The sequence below is a fragment of the Drosophila erecta genome, unplaced genomic scaffold (assembly GCF_003286155.1).
Source record: "Drosophila erecta strain 14021-0224.00,06,07 unplaced genomic scaffold, DereRS2 tig00000283-arrow-arrow-pilon, whole genome shotgun sequence".
NCBI classification, from domain to species: domain Eukaryota; kingdom Metazoa; phylum Arthropoda; class Insecta; order Diptera; family Drosophilidae; genus Drosophila; species Drosophila erecta.
The window spans coordinates 1,253,089-1,269,394 of NW_020825217.1; the positions used below are offsets into that span (position 1 = coordinate 1,253,089).

General features: G+C 51.1%; 3 protein-coding genes across 6 annotated transcripts in view; 1 reads left to right on the top strand and 2 right to left on the bottom strand.

Moving 5' to 3' along the window:
• The first annotated feature begins 1,434 nt into the window (after positions 1-1,434).
• Positions 1,435-3,593, top strand: LOC6555569 (calcineurin B homologous protein 1). Its single transcript, XM_001982450.3, has 2 exons — positions 1,435-1,501; positions 1,949-3,593. Exon 2 carries the CDS (start codon positions 2,701-2,703, stop codon positions 3,406-3,408), a length of 708 nt encoding a protein of 235 aa, XP_001982486.1. The 5' UTR covers positions 1,435-1,501; positions 1,949-2,700; the 3' UTR covers positions 3,409-3,593.
• A 797-nt stretch (positions 3,594-4,390) lies between these two features.
• Positions 4,391-16,306, bottom strand: part of LOC6555570 (disheveled-associated activator of morphogenesis 1) — a 37,544-nt gene continuing 25,628 nt past the window's right edge. For all 4 annotated transcript variants that reach the window (XM_015153271.2, XM_026983083.1, XM_026983082.1 and 1 more), the window contains 9 exons: positions 9,738-10,697; positions 8,035-9,003; positions 7,791-7,968; positions 7,037-7,732; positions 6,759-6,964; positions 6,551-6,693; positions 6,329-6,490; positions 6,110-6,273; positions 4,391-6,049 (listed from right to left, as the gene is read on the bottom strand). In XM_015153271.2, the coding sequence (XP_015008757.1) occupies positions 5,145-6,049; positions 6,110-6,273; positions 6,329-6,490; positions 6,551-6,693; positions 6,759-6,964; positions 7,037-7,732; positions 7,791-7,968; positions 8,035-9,003; positions 9,738-9,782 (3,468 nt within the window). In that variant the 5' untranslated portion in view covers positions 9,783-10,697 and the 3' untranslated portion in view covers positions 4,391-5,144. The remainder of the gene's footprint in view (positions 6,050-6,109; positions 6,274-6,328; positions 6,491-6,550; positions 6,694-6,758; positions 6,965-7,036; positions 7,733-7,790; positions 7,969-8,034; positions 9,004-9,737; positions 10,698-16,306) is intronic.
• LOC6555571 lies at positions 12,763-13,316 on the bottom strand. Its single transcript, XM_001982452.2, has one exon. The coding sequence runs from the start codon at positions 13,209-13,211 to the stop codon at positions 12,819-12,821; it is 393 nt and encodes a 130-aa protein (XP_001982488.1). The 5' UTR covers positions 13,212-13,316; the 3' UTR covers positions 12,763-12,818.

A 16,306-nucleotide genomic window follows, 5' to 3' on the forward strand; every position in this document is an offset into this window, starting at 1 on the left:
CTAACGCAAACAGCAACAACTCAAAAGCAACAAAGGCGACCCAGCGGAGCAGAGGAGCAGCGGAGGGGGCAAAGAACATAAACAGAATAAACCGAATGTAAAAATAAAGCGTCGCTCTACAATTTGTTGCCTGTCATTTGCTTATTTTTTGTGGCGCTACCGCTTCCCGCCTTCCTCTACCGCGTCCTCTGCTCATTGCTATTGTTTCGCTTCTATCACGGCATCTGTTATTGCGGTAGGGCATTTGCTGGTCTACTAGCACTTCCCCCCAAAAGCCCCGAATAATTTGAACCCTCTCCGCGAGACTTGTTTGCTGGCGGACAGCCTTGAGAGGCGCTTAAAATGTTTTGATTATTGTATTATTATTGTTTCTGTTTTCGCCCTGAGATTTAGAGGTTGGGGTGGTGGTGCTAGTGGTGGCGGTCGCGGTGGTGGCGGTTGTGGAGCATACACATGAGTAAGAGCCAACGCAATCTTGTGCCCCAGGGAGCTGGGGTGGCCAGCTCTTGGACCAAAAGCTGTTTCGAGTACGAAGCGAGCCTTCGACCGCTGGAACTAAAACAAATCCCAGTTGCCTTGGTAAGTGTAACGCTAATGCTACGCTAATGTGTTCCCATTTGTTTGTGGCAGTGCATCCAGATCCTTGGGAACTGCACGTCGAGCTGTCGGCAGCGCCATATGGCGAGCCTCTTCCTTCAGGCCTGCACTGCAAAGAGACCCGCCCGGTAATCGAGTTCATTTAAATGCATTAAATGTGTCTCATTATGCCGCGGTTGTGGCATCGGCAAGTCGAATCCAATCCATCCAATCCATCCAAACCATTCAATTCGCCTGACTCACTCGAATGGCGAATGGCGAACAGCGGGCCTCGGACATATGGCAGCAGTGGGCCGCAGATTGTTGAACAAACAAAACACTTTTATGCATTTTGTGCGCCGAAGGCAGGAGAGCCATTCTGCAGACAGGCAGGGGGGAATTATAGCGTCGAAATGAGCAAGTTAAGTCGGATATCGCGGCTAGCCGGGACACTAACCCGCGGATCGGCGTGAGCTGCAGTGGGGACTCCAACCGCACTGGGAACAGGACAACAAGGATCTACTTGCACTGTGGGGCGCTAAAGTTGCGACCCCCATTGTATTGTGAGTATTCAACACTGGCTAATGTTGTTGTTCTTGCTGGCTAGTGTGGCCAATTTATTATTGCATTTGGCAACTGGGCGGTGAAATTTCTTGCCCGCTTTGATCTTGACGCGTTTTTGACACTCGCCGAGCATTTCGTCGATGCTGCTCAGTGCCTCGGGGAGAGGAATCCGGCGGATGGGGCCAGCGGACAGCCGGCGGCATGTGGCCGCGCATTTTTCATTATTTTTTTCCTTTCGTGCATACGTATATGATTTTGTTTTCCCTCAAAACATTCAGACGAAAAATGCTTTTCATACACATTTCGGCGCATTACTCAGCTGCAAGTGGAATTGGCGGTCGTCAAATGTAACAGTTTTTCTGTACGTATTTTTAGCTCCGGTTGGATCGCGCGATTCTATATGCAAAGCATATTCGTAATTTGTATGTTCAATCATAGCCGCAGAGGTCGGGGTAATTGCAATGGCTATAACTATGGCCATATCTATTTGTATTTATTTGTCATCAAGCCCCAGGGGTTGTGAATGCGATCTGAATCAGCGTGGTTACGTTGGTTCCACCGCTTAAAGCCACTACGACTAGAATGCGAAGTGGGTGTTGGCTCTCCTGTAGCTGAATCGTTGTGGTTCGTGTCCGAAATAACAGCCTCTCCAGCTGTTCCCCTTGCTTGGCGTCTCCACTGAGCATGATTCCATTGGATGTGGCCCCAGTTGCAACTGAAGCTAGCGTACTCAGTCAAACAATTCGATAAACTTTTACCTTTAAAGCATTTGAGATTTTAAGCAGCTGAAATGGTTTTTGTATTTCAGGGAGAAGTGTCTGCTAAGCTTGTTAGCCGGCAAAGTCCTGCCTTGTTTGTTCAACGCACACTTCACCTTGCCCTCCAGCCTTGCCAGCGGAAAGGCACGCAACGAAAGCGGGCCAATTAGTGTGGTTGGACATCAGGCGGTGCTGGCGGGGCCCCGTCGCCAACTGGCAACCGGCCAAGGCGCACGCACTGTGGCGTCTCTGCCGCCCCTGGAGCGGGCATCAGGTGACGTGGGCGGCTGAGGAGGGATCGGAAGATATAGCACTATCGATATAGTGCGTCAGAGCGACGACGACGATGGCGCGGAAGTAGCTGGCCACCGCCTCTACCCCTCTACGCTGCCAACAACCTGTGGCCTTGACAGCGCCCGTTTTGATTTATGCGACATTTTGCAAAAGTCAACAAATGGAAATGACACAGAAATAATGCCAAGAGAGCTGTTTTTCACTATTCCGATTTCTTTTCCCCAGGGTCGGACGCACAAGTAGATGCCCCAGTGCCAACCGCTGGACCTCCGTGGTCCGTGGATGCAGATTCCATCTGTACTCCCAGCATCACAACGGCATGTTACAGCTACGGACCACCCGTTCCGGATATCACGGATTCGTTTAGGAAAGCACTGGGATCCGAGTTCCGACTGGAGTGAGCTATCTTCGTGTTTGCTGTTAGCAGTACGGCTTTTAACTTCAATACGATCAACTTACTTGTATGTCCCGAAACGGAAACACTTCAAGCAACTGAAACCAAATCGGCATGGGCTTGGTAGGAAGTCGTCAGCTCAACCACGTCGAATTGCGTGCCCACCAGCAGGCCACCGGACTGTCCGCAGAGCAGCTGGAGCAACTGCACACGCGGTTTCGCAGCTTGGATCGCCAGCAGCGCGGCTATTTGACACCCACCGACTTGCTACGCATTCCGCAGCTCTTGCTCAACCCGCTCCACCGCCAGATCATCGACGGCTTCTTCCCCAGCCGTGAGCCTAGCGAGCGTATGGATTTCAAGCAGTTCGTGGACACCTGCTCCACCTTTTTGGTGCCACAGTTTGGCCGCGGCTCAGCGAGGCGGCGCGACGGGCGTGTCCAGAAGCTGCGCCTCCTGTCCAAGATGTTTGACACCCGTCGCAGCGGCTGCATCACACGCTCCGACTTCCGCCAGATCATGCGCAGCATAGTCAATCTGAACTCGAGTCAGAAACAGGAACAGGAACAGGAACGTCAGGTGGAGCTTTCCGAGAACCGTTTGCCTGAGGTGGAGGCCGAGCTGCTACTCCTAGAGCGGCAGGCCTTTGGCTCCCCCTGCGACCAAATCTCTTATGTGGAGTTCGAGCAGCGCCTGGTTAGTGCGGACGTCGACGGACGGCTGTCGATCGTCAAGTGGCTGGAGGACGATGGCGATGATGATGACGATGACGAGGACGAGGTCGAGGCCGCAATGGAACTGTCAGTTGGCTCAGGCCCGTGAAGCACCACGCCCAAGACGCTCATCCTCGTCGTGTTGTGTTTATGTTTTCAATATACCAATCATTTCCATCAACTGGACGCTTGAGCTACCAATCAGGGAATCCTCCATTTGGCGGGTGCGGGTACTAGAAAAATTTCAGTCCAAATTGAGCAAATATAATTTAAATCTTAACATTTTAGACACAAAGAAATCCGGTCACGAAATCTTATGCGATAAATAAAACTATTATGGTGCCACCAAAGTGGTTAAAGTATTTACGTGTGGCTTTTGCTCGATGTTGCCTACTTTTCCGCGGGGAACATTTCTCTGCATCTGGCTGCACGTTGCATACTTTTGGGCAGCAGACAGAAAAGTGCCAGCTGATAGCTCGAACTGAATGGAAGCAGCTGATCCTTTTTCAAGATGGCCGCCTCCGATGGAGGGGAAACCGTTAGTTGTTTATGATGGCTGCAGGCAACGAGCATGTCAACCGGCCACCTACTGGGATTTCTGTTCGCCTGGTGTTTAGCCACTGAGAATTCACAAATTTCTGACAAATTTCCGATGCGACATCATTTTTCCCCAGTCAAATTGCCACCTTTTCGGGTCTCAGACACCAGGCGAACAGAATCCATAGCAGGCTGCAGCTGGTAGCCCTATCTAAATTGAAACAGCTGATCCTTCTTCATGATGGCTGCCCCCCTTTCGATCGCTCCAGTTAGCATCGACCAATAGGAGAGCGGCATAACCGTTAGTTTGGAACTGACTGCAGATCAGTGATGAGCAACCGCGTTGTTCTTGTGTTCGTGTCACGGCCTTGGCACAATAGGCACGAAAGTCCCTTGTATTACATGGGTGCGTGCCGAAAATGTAAGGCACGCGGGCATCTCTATGTAAGCGCGTATTGAACTGATCAGCTGACTGTTTTGCACGTTTGCAAGTTTGTTTGAATGCGATCTGGACGAGTTGCGATGGCAGTTCAAAAGGAAACGAAAACGAGCTTCGTTTATTTCATTCACAATAAATGTTTATTATAATTTGTTAATAGTAAGGGTGTGATTTGCAATAGATAGCTTTCTCCGCAAAAGGGGCGTGGTCTGCGCAAACTCCTAAAGCGCCCTAAAATATCTGTAAGTTCAATACGGATACGGATACGGGTTCGACTCTGGATCTCGTGCTAAAAAAAATGAAGAAGAAACAAACAATATACGTATGTACGTGCATGTACCTTAATTTTGAACATGACTGTATGGCAGGCCGGCGAGCTCCTCTGCGGGCTCTTCGGCGATTCCATGTGCGGTGATTATGCTGAGTTTGCTCGATTGCGCTACGATAAGGATGTGTGAGCACCGTGAAATCGGTTTGATATATGTAAGTGTAGATATAGAAGCATTTATGCCATATGGTTGTGAAAAAAAACAATTTTCAAGGTACGCTACACATGACGATCCGCGTTCGCTTCGCGGCGATTCGTTTTCGATTGGTTCATAACATTTTTAGACTTTAAATTACAATTACGTTTCGATTTTGTAAATAATTTGGTTTCGCGCTTGCATTAGCCGAGCTTTACGTTTAGACTATGTGCTATATATGTAGGTATACATAAATCGTAGTGTATGCGTACGGGTACGGGTATTAGATAAATAATTACAAAAGAGTGTCTTTACGATGTAAGAAAAAAAAATACTTTCGCGCAATCTGGAAACATTCCTTTACACCGGGGTCAGGTCCGCATGACCGCTACCTCCACCCCGTCTCTACTGGCGCCTCACGGTCCGCTCGCGCTCCCGCCCACTCTCCTCCCGCTGGAGGCTGCCGTGGCGGGGCGGCGAGGTGTGCCCAGTGGAAGACCCGCCGCCGTTCAACACGCGCGCCTTGCGCGACCGCTTGAACTTGGCCATGTCCTCGCCGAACACGTCGCCGGTCCTCAGGGCCGAGATGAGGTCGTCGAACTCGCCCTTGTTGTCGCCTCCGCCGCCCTTAGCCGGGGAGTCAGGATCGCCGTTGGACGAACCTGACTTGAGGCCCAGGTTGCGAGCCACGCTGCTCATCAGGCCGGTCTTGTTCTTGCGCTCGATTGTGCGCTTCTTGAGCTCCGCCTCCTGCTTGGCGCGCTTCTCCTCTTCCTCCTGGCGGCGACGGAAGCTCTCGTTGTCATGCCGCGCCTCCGCGAAGGCGGCGAGGAAGGAGTCAAAGATGCCAAAGAACTCGTCCGGCTGCAGAACGGAACCATCCTCGCCGAAGAGGCGTACCGCACGGTCAAAGCGCGTCTTCATGTCCTGGAACTTGTCCTCCAGCTCCGCAAAGCGCACCGACGCCTGGGCGTGGAACTCGCGCATCACGGGCAGAAAGCGGTCACCCTGCTGGGCGGGGCCCGAACTGCGATGGAACTCTATCTCGCGCGCCACGTCTGCCAGGCCCGTGCGTAGCATCTGAATGTCCTTGTCCATCTCGCCCAGCGACACCTTGGATGCTTCGCGCACATGTGGGATATCGTCCTCCAGTTTAAGAAGGTCCTTGAACTTGCGTTCAATCACCTGCACGAGGTAGTGTAGCAGGGTGGTGCCCTTGGCGGCACTGGACTTGGTGTCCGCCAGCCGGTTGAGCGACGCCAGTCGGAATCCGGATGCGTTGCCCCGTGCCCCGCGGTTCATGTAGTTGCCTGGTGGGATATAGGTACACTGGGTTATTGAGAGCTCAGTCAACGGGCAGTGGATCTTACCTAAGGCGAGGACCAACTCAAGGAGTTTGCGCAGGCGACGGGAACGAGCCACCTCACGAGAGGCCTCCATCACACTGGTTATGCGGGGCACCAGGTCGTTGATGGTCAGCATAAAACGCTTCTTGTAGTGCAGACTCTTCAGGCGCTGCTCGTAGTGCGGAATTCTGAAAAAGAACTGTTGTAGAAGGACCGGAATTCTTTGAATTGCCCAAAACTCACTTGGATATCTCATAGAGGAATCGATCGGCCCGAGCAAGAGACTCAATGTCCTCGCTGTGCTCGTCCAGCAAAGCTCGCTCCTCCGCCGAGGGCGTGAACTTGAGCAGTTGCTCGACCATGTCCAGTTGCAGCTGCTCGTTGCTGTCCATGGAGAGGATGGCCCTGAAAGTGGTATGGGTTAGTGTGTATGGGTCGTGGCCAGTGAAGTGAAGTAGGTCCTACTTTGATATCTCCATGTCGCTCATCTTCAGCTTGCTCAGCAGGATGGTGCAGTTCTGCGCCCGGCGTCCGTCGATCACCGACAGCACTTTCTGCTTGGCCGCCTTGCCAGTTACCCGTAAGTCCTCATAGGATCCATCGGTGGCCTGGAAAACAGGGAGGGTCTTAGTGGGGAAACGAAACTCAATGGAGCTCCCATATCTCAACTCACCGATACCCCGTTCTTTTGGTAGGCCGAGAAGAGTTTATCAATTGACTCTAGCTCCATGTTGTTGTACAGCTTGCTTTCGTCGAGCTCGCTCCAAACGGTGCCCTGCAGCTTGGCGTCCGGCAGTTTCGACCAGTTGAAGCTCTTCAGGGGATTCGTCGGCTGTGGCACGTTCTTCTTTGGCAGATCCACTTTTGGTGGCGCTGGAGCTGTTGTGCGAAGACGCAGTGGTTGATATGATCGATTGATTTGATTGATTGATTTAAAACAAGGCCACTTACCCATCGTTTGTGCCATGCTTGGCGGAGGAGGAGGGGCGCCCGGGCAAGGAGGTGGTGGTGGGGGCATCATCGACGGTGCCATGGGTGGCGGAGGCGGCGGGATGGCCTTGAGCATGGGTGGTGCTGGTGGAGGCGAGACGGCACCATTGCAGCCAGTGAGGCCGGCCACCTTCTGGTCGTCTGGGATGCTGCCCTCCGTTACCAGTCGTTCCAAGCGAGCCCGTTCCTGCTGCTCGCTGAGCAGGCGATGCTGCAGATCCTCTGCTCGCATCTCAGCAGTCTGCGCTCGCTGCACCGCCTGCGAGTGCTGGGCGGATTCCTTCTCCAAACGCTCCCGCATGCGCGCTAGTCCCGTCTCCAAGTCCTCTTTCTCTTGCATGCGTAGGTCGAGTTCCTGCTCCTTCTTGGCCAGCCGCGACTGGACGTCAAAGTTCTCGCGCTCCAGCTCGTCGGCTCGCTTTCGCGCCTGTGTCAGCTGCTCCTCCTTGACCAGCAGACGCACCAGCTTAGCCACGTCGATCTGCAAGGGCGCCACGTCGGGATCGTGGATTGGCGACTCGGCGGCCAGCTTCAGTTGCTTCTCAGGGTCATCGGGATCGACGATAAGATCACTGTTTGGCCGCTGTTCCACCTGCAGCACTATCTGCTGTACCACGCGGTCAATCAGCAACCAGTGCTCCGTGCAGTGGCCCGTATCTGTTGGATTTCGTTTAGGATTAGAATACAGTGAACAACTCCAGAGGAGATCACTTACAGGGCAGCAGGAGCATGTGCTGCAGAAGGGAGAGCATGTGGGGATAGGCGGGCGAGTGACTGAGCTTGCGGCGCAGCAGCTCAAACATGGAACCGGCGCTCTTGGTGTCCACGTGCTCCTCCTTAAAACGGCGGGCAAACTCCTTCTCATCCTCAGCACGGACCATCTCAAAGAAGTCCTGTTGATATTTTTTAAAGAAAACCATTTAGAGAAGAGCTCGGCACCATAACCTTTGAGTACTCACCAAATGCCTGTCCAGCGTTTCGTTCTCGTGCGTGCGCAGCTTGTCGATCACAGGCTGGATGCCGAGCATGAGAAACTCGTACCTCAGGTGCAGTCGGAACTCGAGGTTCTCCTGGCCGGGTCCGTAGTTGAGCACCGCATTCACGAACGACATGAGCGCGGTCTTCAGATTGACATTGTCCCTGTACGCGTAGGTCGAGCGGTCCAGGTCGTTGACAATGCTCTGGAAACGGGTTCGTTCCGTGGCGAAGTCCTGGAAGTGGAGCATGGCCTGCAGCACCTTGCGATGACCGCCGGGCACCAGACACACGGCACCCAGAATCTCCAGGGCGGCGATCTTTGTGCGAATGTTGTCCGCCGCTAGGGATCTGGCTATGGTGTCGATGGCCGTTGGATGGGCTAGCACGTGCGCCCGACCCATCGAGTTGTTCATCAGGGCCTTGATGCAACCAATGAGACTGGTGTGCAGCGGGCTGTTGGCCACTCGGATGTCCAGCTGCAGCAGGAGGTCGAGCAGCGCAGGAAGCCCGTCCAGCTCCACAAATCGGAGTACGAAACTGTGGGTGGATGTCCGCAGCGCCGTCTTGAGGGCGTCCACAAAGGCGGCGTGGCCATCGAGGCGATTGCCCAGCTCATGGCTGGGCGAGTCTTCCGGCGAGAGCGATATGTGCACCACCAGCTCCTTCAGTCGCTCAATGTAGTGCTCTGCGGTGGGGGGCTGGGTGATGGCCGCTGCATCTGGGCCATCGGCCGCGTCCAAGGGCAGCTTCCGCGAGCAGTAGATCTGCCACTTCTTCTGCGCGGGCAGGCTGAGCATCGCCTCCTTGTTGGGGGCCGTCAGATCGAGCTCCTCCACCAGCTCCGCGAACTTGGTGTCCAGCTCATCCACCGACGGCATGGGTTGCGTGGGCGTGAGCGTCTGCAGGGTAAAAGCCCCTTCCACCACACAAATCTCGGGCGGCTCATCGTCCTGCAACGGAAAAGTCAGAAAAATCGATTAGTGGCAGCTTGCTCCAGCGGACACGTTCTCCGCCCGCCAACAGTGCGTGTCCAATTAGACGGCTCGCCTGGCCTCGAGACAAGGCCCACACCACCAACGGTTGGGCAAACCGCCAATCCGATCCACCTGCCGACCTGCCGAGGAAGCGGTTCCGCTCGCTTTGGCAACTGCTTGCCTGCCTGTGACTCAGTCTTGGTTCTTTTGCCTCGACTCGGAAAGGAGTTCTTGCAATTACTCTATTTACCGATTGAATTCTTGTAAAAGCTATGTTTTGCATCGTTCCCAAGGCAATTGGCATTATCGCCTCTTATGCAACTTCGTGCACAATTTGACGAATTTGCTGACACAGAATCGGAATCGGAATCGGAGGGTTGGAAATACGGTTGGGGGCACTGCTCAAGTCTTCAAGTGCTCAAGTGGCGACTCCGATTTCGATTGGTAATTGGGTCTGTCTGGTGTCCACAGCCCGCACGTGACTTTGACTGGCTTTTTCTGTTAGATATTTACTTCTCTGCTATGCAAATTACACCCACACTTTGGACTTTTCGAGCGGGGACTTTGGACTCGCCCGTCGCCTAGCAGTGAAGATTATGTCGTGGTAACTGGAGTCTGGGCTCAAGGATCAATCGGCTTAGCCCAGCGCGTTTCTTGGGGCTACTCCAAATAAGGCAACTATCAACCATCAACCATCAACCATCACCTACCTTGAAGCAGCCGCACCACACCCTCCTGCCCCTGAAGCCGGGCATCTTCTTCTTCTGCTGGTGCCTGTAGTGCTTCTGGAGCGGCGTCTCGTTGCTGCTGCTACTGCCTGAAAGCCACTTCCTGAGGCCAAGAGTGTTGGCGTTGCTGCTGCCGTGGCAGTTGCTGTTGCAGTTGCCGCCGCCGCTGCCGTCGAGGTCCTCCTTCAGGCCAAAGGGATAGCCGAAGGTGTAGCCTAGTATGTTGTGGGTGTAGAAGGAACCGGCTCCGCTGCCCAGGCCGTTCTCATGGCTGGACTGGGACTGCTGCTGTTCACTGGCACAGCTGTGGTCGGTGGCACTGCTGCTGCGTCCGCTGTACTGATTCCAGTAGCGATACAGGCCGTGGAAGCAGTTGTAGTCGCTGAGCAAGCCCTTCCAGTGCTCAAAGTCGAACCGCTCCTGGAAGTTGTTGGACGAGGTGTCGCTGCCGCTGTTGTTGTTGCTGCTGCTGCTGCTGAGCGGGTGGCTGCTGACGTTGTTGCTGCTGCAGCCGGAGCTGCTGATGGGCAGGGTGGCGGTACTGCCCTGGCTGAGACTGAGCTCGCTGCAGCTGTTTAGGCTGGTGATGGACACCAAGCTGCTGTTCTTGTAGTTGTCGGTGGATCCGCCTGTGTTGGCTTGGGTTTTGGCGCTGGCGCTGGCGCTGCCGTTGTCACTGGTTATTGTTATCTTGGTCACTCCAGCAGTGCTGGTAGTGCTGGTAGTTGCCGGTGCGGCCGACGATGCAGTTGCTCCGTCGCCTATTCCTCCATTGATGGCAATGCAGCTGCCGTTCAAGCTAGTCACACTGGTGCTGGCTCCACCCGCTGGCGCCGCCTTGGACTTCTCTAGCGTGCTCTCCGGACTGGGCTGCAATATCTCGGCGTTGGCACTGTGTGTGTCCGGCTCATTGATGCACACGATGGGACACGACTGCAGGGTCTGCAACAAAGAAAGAGATGAATTGTAGAACGTCAGTCAAATGCTAGTGCTCCCGAGTAATTGACCTGCCCACAACATTGTGACAGCCCGCTAATGCCGGCCGACAGGCCGAGGTGTCACGCCAGACAAATGCCCGTCAACAACCGCCTCATGCCAAGACAGCCAAGTCAGCCAAGTCAGCCAAGTCAGCCAAGGCAGTCGAGGCAACCCAACGAATAACCAGGCCGCCCAGTCAAGCCAAGAAACCAAGCCATCCAGCCAAACCTAACCGAGTCATGGCAAGACCAGGCCAGACAGCCCAAAGACGGGCCAAGAAGACAAATGCAATCGCGGTTGCACATATCGCACACACACGGCAACTCGGGGATGTGAGTGGTCTTCACTCGACCAAAGCGGCGGTTGCAACTAGTGTTCTGATATTCATATACTCGTCCATCGTCTTACTGAACATAAATAGCCAAATACCCAAAACCTTTCCCCAAGTTAAGAGGTCGCCTGTCAGATGTCAGCGTATACGCAAAATTTGTCCACGTCCAACTCGTTTTCACTGGCAACAATGGGTACTTGTGGGTTTCTGGCGTTTCTGGCCGTGCGTGGGGTACAGATACAAGATACATTCATGCATTTGCACTCGCAGGGCGAACCAAGCAAACTACTCCCAGAACCGAACCGAACCGAACCGAATCGAATCGACAAACAAATATTAATACAACTGCTGTCAAGCTGCTGGATCTGTCGCAAGTCTGTCTGCGATCCGTGTGGCAACTGCCGCAGAACCCAAATTGAAATCATGTGGGAGAGGAGCTTGGCTTAGCTTTGGCTTTCCTTTCCCTTTCCCCTTCTCCTGTTGTTATGTTGTTATGCAAATTGTGAGTTGTGAACTGCAATTGCATTGCACACCGCACACCGCACACTGCACAAACTGCTTCAGACGCAATCGCGGAGCGGACAGGGGCATCAGTTCCAACCACATTATGCTGATGATGGCTTATTAATTTGCTTTCATTGCGCCTCTGGCCCGTTCCGAGTAAGTGGAATCCGATTTGGAGTGCGCGCTGGTGCTGGAATTGCTATTTGTATTTGTATTTGTATTTGAATGGGAATAGCTTGGAGTGCGCGCGTGGTTCGTCGTCTTGCCCAATGGATTGGGTAATCTGCTGCTGGCTCTGCTGATTTTTTGTTGCCGCGGCGAGTGCTCAATCAGCGGCCATCAATCAATCAGCTAACAGGTTTGATCGACCGGTGTTCTGGCTCCCAACTCGGCCACTAAACGATAACAACTAATACTGAGTGTGCAAGAACAATCTCCGAACTGGCATTGTTGATCTTTAAAGAGCTCCAATTCGCATACCTTATAAACAGGGTTAATGCATTTCAGAGGGGGCAGAGTTCGTTTCGAATGGGAATGTAATCGGCTTATTGCATGCATCTTGTTGAACCAGAAGATATAGTTTTGTTTTTATTAGCTTTGTGAGTTGGCGTGCTCCTAAATTCGTGGCAGGAAATAACTCTGCTCCAGATTCTTTGCTTGGCTTGCTCTACTCCAGTTGGGCTCACCCACTGACTCGCCAGCAGTTCCCAGCTCAGCCGGGGATCACTTCGGATGCAGTTGCTCCAGTTGCCAACTGGGCCCAAAGCCAGCTGCTCTGACAGCCTCTGTCTCGGCTTTGTCTCTTGTCTCCGCTGCTGTCGTCGGCGTCACAAATCAGGTCAATGCTTCAGCTTCGGCTACAGCTACAGCTTCAGTCTGTGTCTACATCTCCATCTCCATCTGGGGCTCAGATCTTCGTCTGGGTCGCAGCCACCAATCTGCTGTGTGTGGGCCCGTTCCACTAATCAAATCCGCACTAAGTTGGCTCGCTAGTTCGGCCTGCGCGTGGGTCCAATTAGACGCGGCTTGATCTGTTGGCCAAACGAAGAGCATACGAGCATACGTGTATATCGCAATGCGAGCGACGTTTTTGGCCACAATTAGAATCTAGTATTTGGAGAGCCAGTAGAAGGGTTAATATACTGTCCGACTAGCTCGGGGCCCATGGAAACAGAATTGTATGATTCGATTTAATTCGTATGCAATTCGATTTTAGCTTTAATTCAGACAAAAGACAATAAAATTCCATCCTAAATCCACCCTAAATTTTCGTTGAAATCACACTCATTCTGGAAAATGCCCAGCAAGTTGAAAACGAATCGCAGGAGAGCACTCCCGAAACCTATGCGGGCAACTCCACTGGTCTGGACAACGTCAAGTCTCTCGGAAGGCTCAGAGAACACCAACTGGGGTTCTTCCTCTAGTTGATTGACTTTGGTCTTGCTTATATCCTCCGCTTTGAAGAACTTGAGTTCCTTGTCGACCAGAACTTCCTCCTTCTTCAACATGCTGGGTCTAATCGATTTTTCCGGTGTTCTCATCGCTACATAATCCGGCCGCAGTGGTGGATCCGGGATCTCGAAGAGTCCGTTCTTGGGCACAACGAAGTGCGTTCTTCGGTTGTGTTGTGGCTGAAGGTCCATTCCTAGAACTACTACTTTTCTGCTACCTAAAATTTGAATGTCTAAATGTCTGACGCCGAACAATGTGTATGATGGGCATAGAAGTACTCATGATATCGTAGGCAATTTTGGAACAGCCACCTAAGAAATCATTTCCACTCTCTATCTCCGATTCGAGGGCTTCTTTTGACTGCGAATAGCATTCCTTGAAATTGCGACAATTCACCCGCCTGAAAACATTTCCTGCTTGCTCTTTCTCCTGCATTCCGCTCCGTTCAGTCTGGTGTCTGATGCCCAAGGCAATCTCATTTTTCACACCTGCCGCCGCCACGCCCCCGCGAACGGGAAAATGCACTTCCGAGTACACCCACCGAGCCACCAAGCCACCAAGCCACCAACCCAACTCACCAGGCGCACGGAGTCGCGTAATAACTTCATAAGGCTGAAAGTGAAATGGAAGTGTGGCAAATGGGTGACGACCACCACGACACCGACTGAAGTCGGTGGCCAGGAAGTGTGAGCGAATCACGGATCTTTATCCGGGCACCGGCGGGATGGGGATTGGAATTGGGATTGGGAGAGGAGTCGGCATCTCTCGGACTCGCCAGTTCATCCAACTGCTGCGCTGCCCTTTGCCAGAGCGACCGAAAATCCATCAAGCGGCGGGCGCGAGCTGCATCCAAAATGAAAACGAAAATGGAAAACAAGTTTTTCCGCATGCCAGGAAAATAAAGAAAACATGTCGAAAGCGCAAAGCGCGCACACAGCTGGCAGCCAGAAACTTTTCCTTTTAGGCACAGCACAGCACTCGACATCAACATAAGCTCATCTTTACCCACTTTTCAGGCACTTTGCGGGATGGACGGTTGCTTAATTATCGGTGCGTACATTGCCAGGTGGCAGGAGGTGGAGCAGCTGAGCGGCATCAATCATACGCAGCGTTGTCCGCTTTCCTCGCCGGCGACAGCGTTGCACTTGCAATTGCAATTTTGGCTTGTCGCACGGTCCAAAAATAGTCATTATGACCAACTAACGAAAGCGGCAGGGGAATTACGGGGTATACGGGGTGTACGGGGCTTACTGACACTTGGGTGCACGAGATTTGTGGCATTTCATTTGCAGTTGTCAGTTAATTGCCAGCATTTTTAGCGCATTTGTCAGCACGGCACTTTTCAAATGCCACTCCTCACGATTTGCGGAGGGGAAACGAAACAGCATCTCAATGGGGCAGCAGATTCCCAATGTTCTATCTCTGGAGGGATTATTACCCTCTCTAGGGCGACAGTTGCGATAAGAGGGAGACAATTATGGTTGCTTTAGATTAGGGCGGTGGAAAATTCCGCCGCAAATAACAAAACTAAACTAACGATCTGAAGATTCCAAATGAAGTAACCAAATGAAAAGTTCACTTTTTCGCTCTTTTCGCTATTATTTTCTGTGGTCGATTGGCGGCTAAAGCGACACAAGGAAAGCCATGCATAAAAATGAACAAGAAGAGAAAAACAACAGCCGCAAAAAACAACTGCACTGGACCGTGGTGAAGGTGTTGTAAGGTGTTGTTTACATGCAACACATAGTAGGCAGTACTGCAGCAAAACAATAGCAGCTCAGGGCAGCAGAGCTCTGAAAATGACTAAAACAATGAGGCGGGCAGGGGGAAATAAAAACCTAAACTAGTAGTGTACTCGAGTAATCAGGCATGGGGGTGCTAAAATGATATTGCACAAGCCCAACCGCTTCACCCACCCACCGCCCAATTCGCCACCAAGCACCAAAGAGCCAGCTCTCCCTCCCGCAGTAGAAAATGAAATTAAAACCACAGACAACCACAGCGCCACCTGCTGGTTGCATGCGAACCTACTTACTACGAACAGTGGGCTACGAACACGGACAGGGAACATGGAGGTGGACATGTCTTGACTGCTTTCGGGCGTTTCTTGGTGGCCATATAAAAGGGCGAATCAACTTTGAGTTCCAAGATAATTTGATGCGTTATTTTTAAAGTTGTGGCCAAAAATCTGATTATTTTATGTCGGAAAATCGGAAAAACGACTTTTGGGAAATATTCGATATTTTCGATGGGAATTTGTATCATAACTTCCATAAAAATCATCAGAGAGATGAGAGAATAACAGTTTTGGACAGCTAATTATCAACGCTAACCATCCCCATCACTTTTTGACGGATTTGGGAAAGTTAATTTTTTTGTGATTTTCTTCCTTTTTTTGTAAGGGGTAACATCACCAAAATTTGAAAAAAATTACAAAAAAATTAAATTTTTATTTTTAGATACAGTTTGATTGGAAATTTGAATACGATCTCAACGATGTATGACAATCCATATTCAGACAATTATTTTTAAAGTTGTGGCCAAAAATCTGATTATTTTATGTCGGAAAATCTGGAAAACGACTTTTGGCAAATATCCGATATTTTCGATGGGAATTTTTATCATAACTTCCATAAAAATCATCAGAGAGATGAGAGAATAACAGTTTTGGACAGCTAATTATCAACGCTAACCATCCCCATCACTTTTTGACGGATTTGGGAAAATTAATTTTTTTGTGATTTTCTTCCTTTTTTTGTAAGGGGTACACAGGGGTGTAAGGGGTAACATCACCAAAATTTGCAAAAAATTACAAAAAAAATTAAATTTTTATTTTTAGATACAGTTTGATTGGAAATTTGAATACGATCTCAACGATGTATGACAATCCATATTCAGACTATTATTTTTAAAGTTGTGGCCAAAAATCTGATTATTTTATGTCGAAAAATCTGGAAAACGACTTTTGGCAAATATCCGATATTTTCGATGGGAATTTTTATCATAACTTCCATAAAAATCATCAGAGAGATGAGAGAATAACAGTTTTGGACAGCTAATTATCAACGCTAACCATCCCCATCACTTTTTGACGGATTTGGGAAAATTAATTTTTTTGTGATTTTCTTCCTTTTTTTGTAAGGGGTAACATCACCAAAATTTGCAAAAAATTACAAAAAAATTAAATTTTTATTTTTAGATACAGTTTGATTGGAAATTTGAATACGATCTCAACGATGTATGACAATCCATATTCAGACAATTATTTTTGAAGTTGTGACCAAAA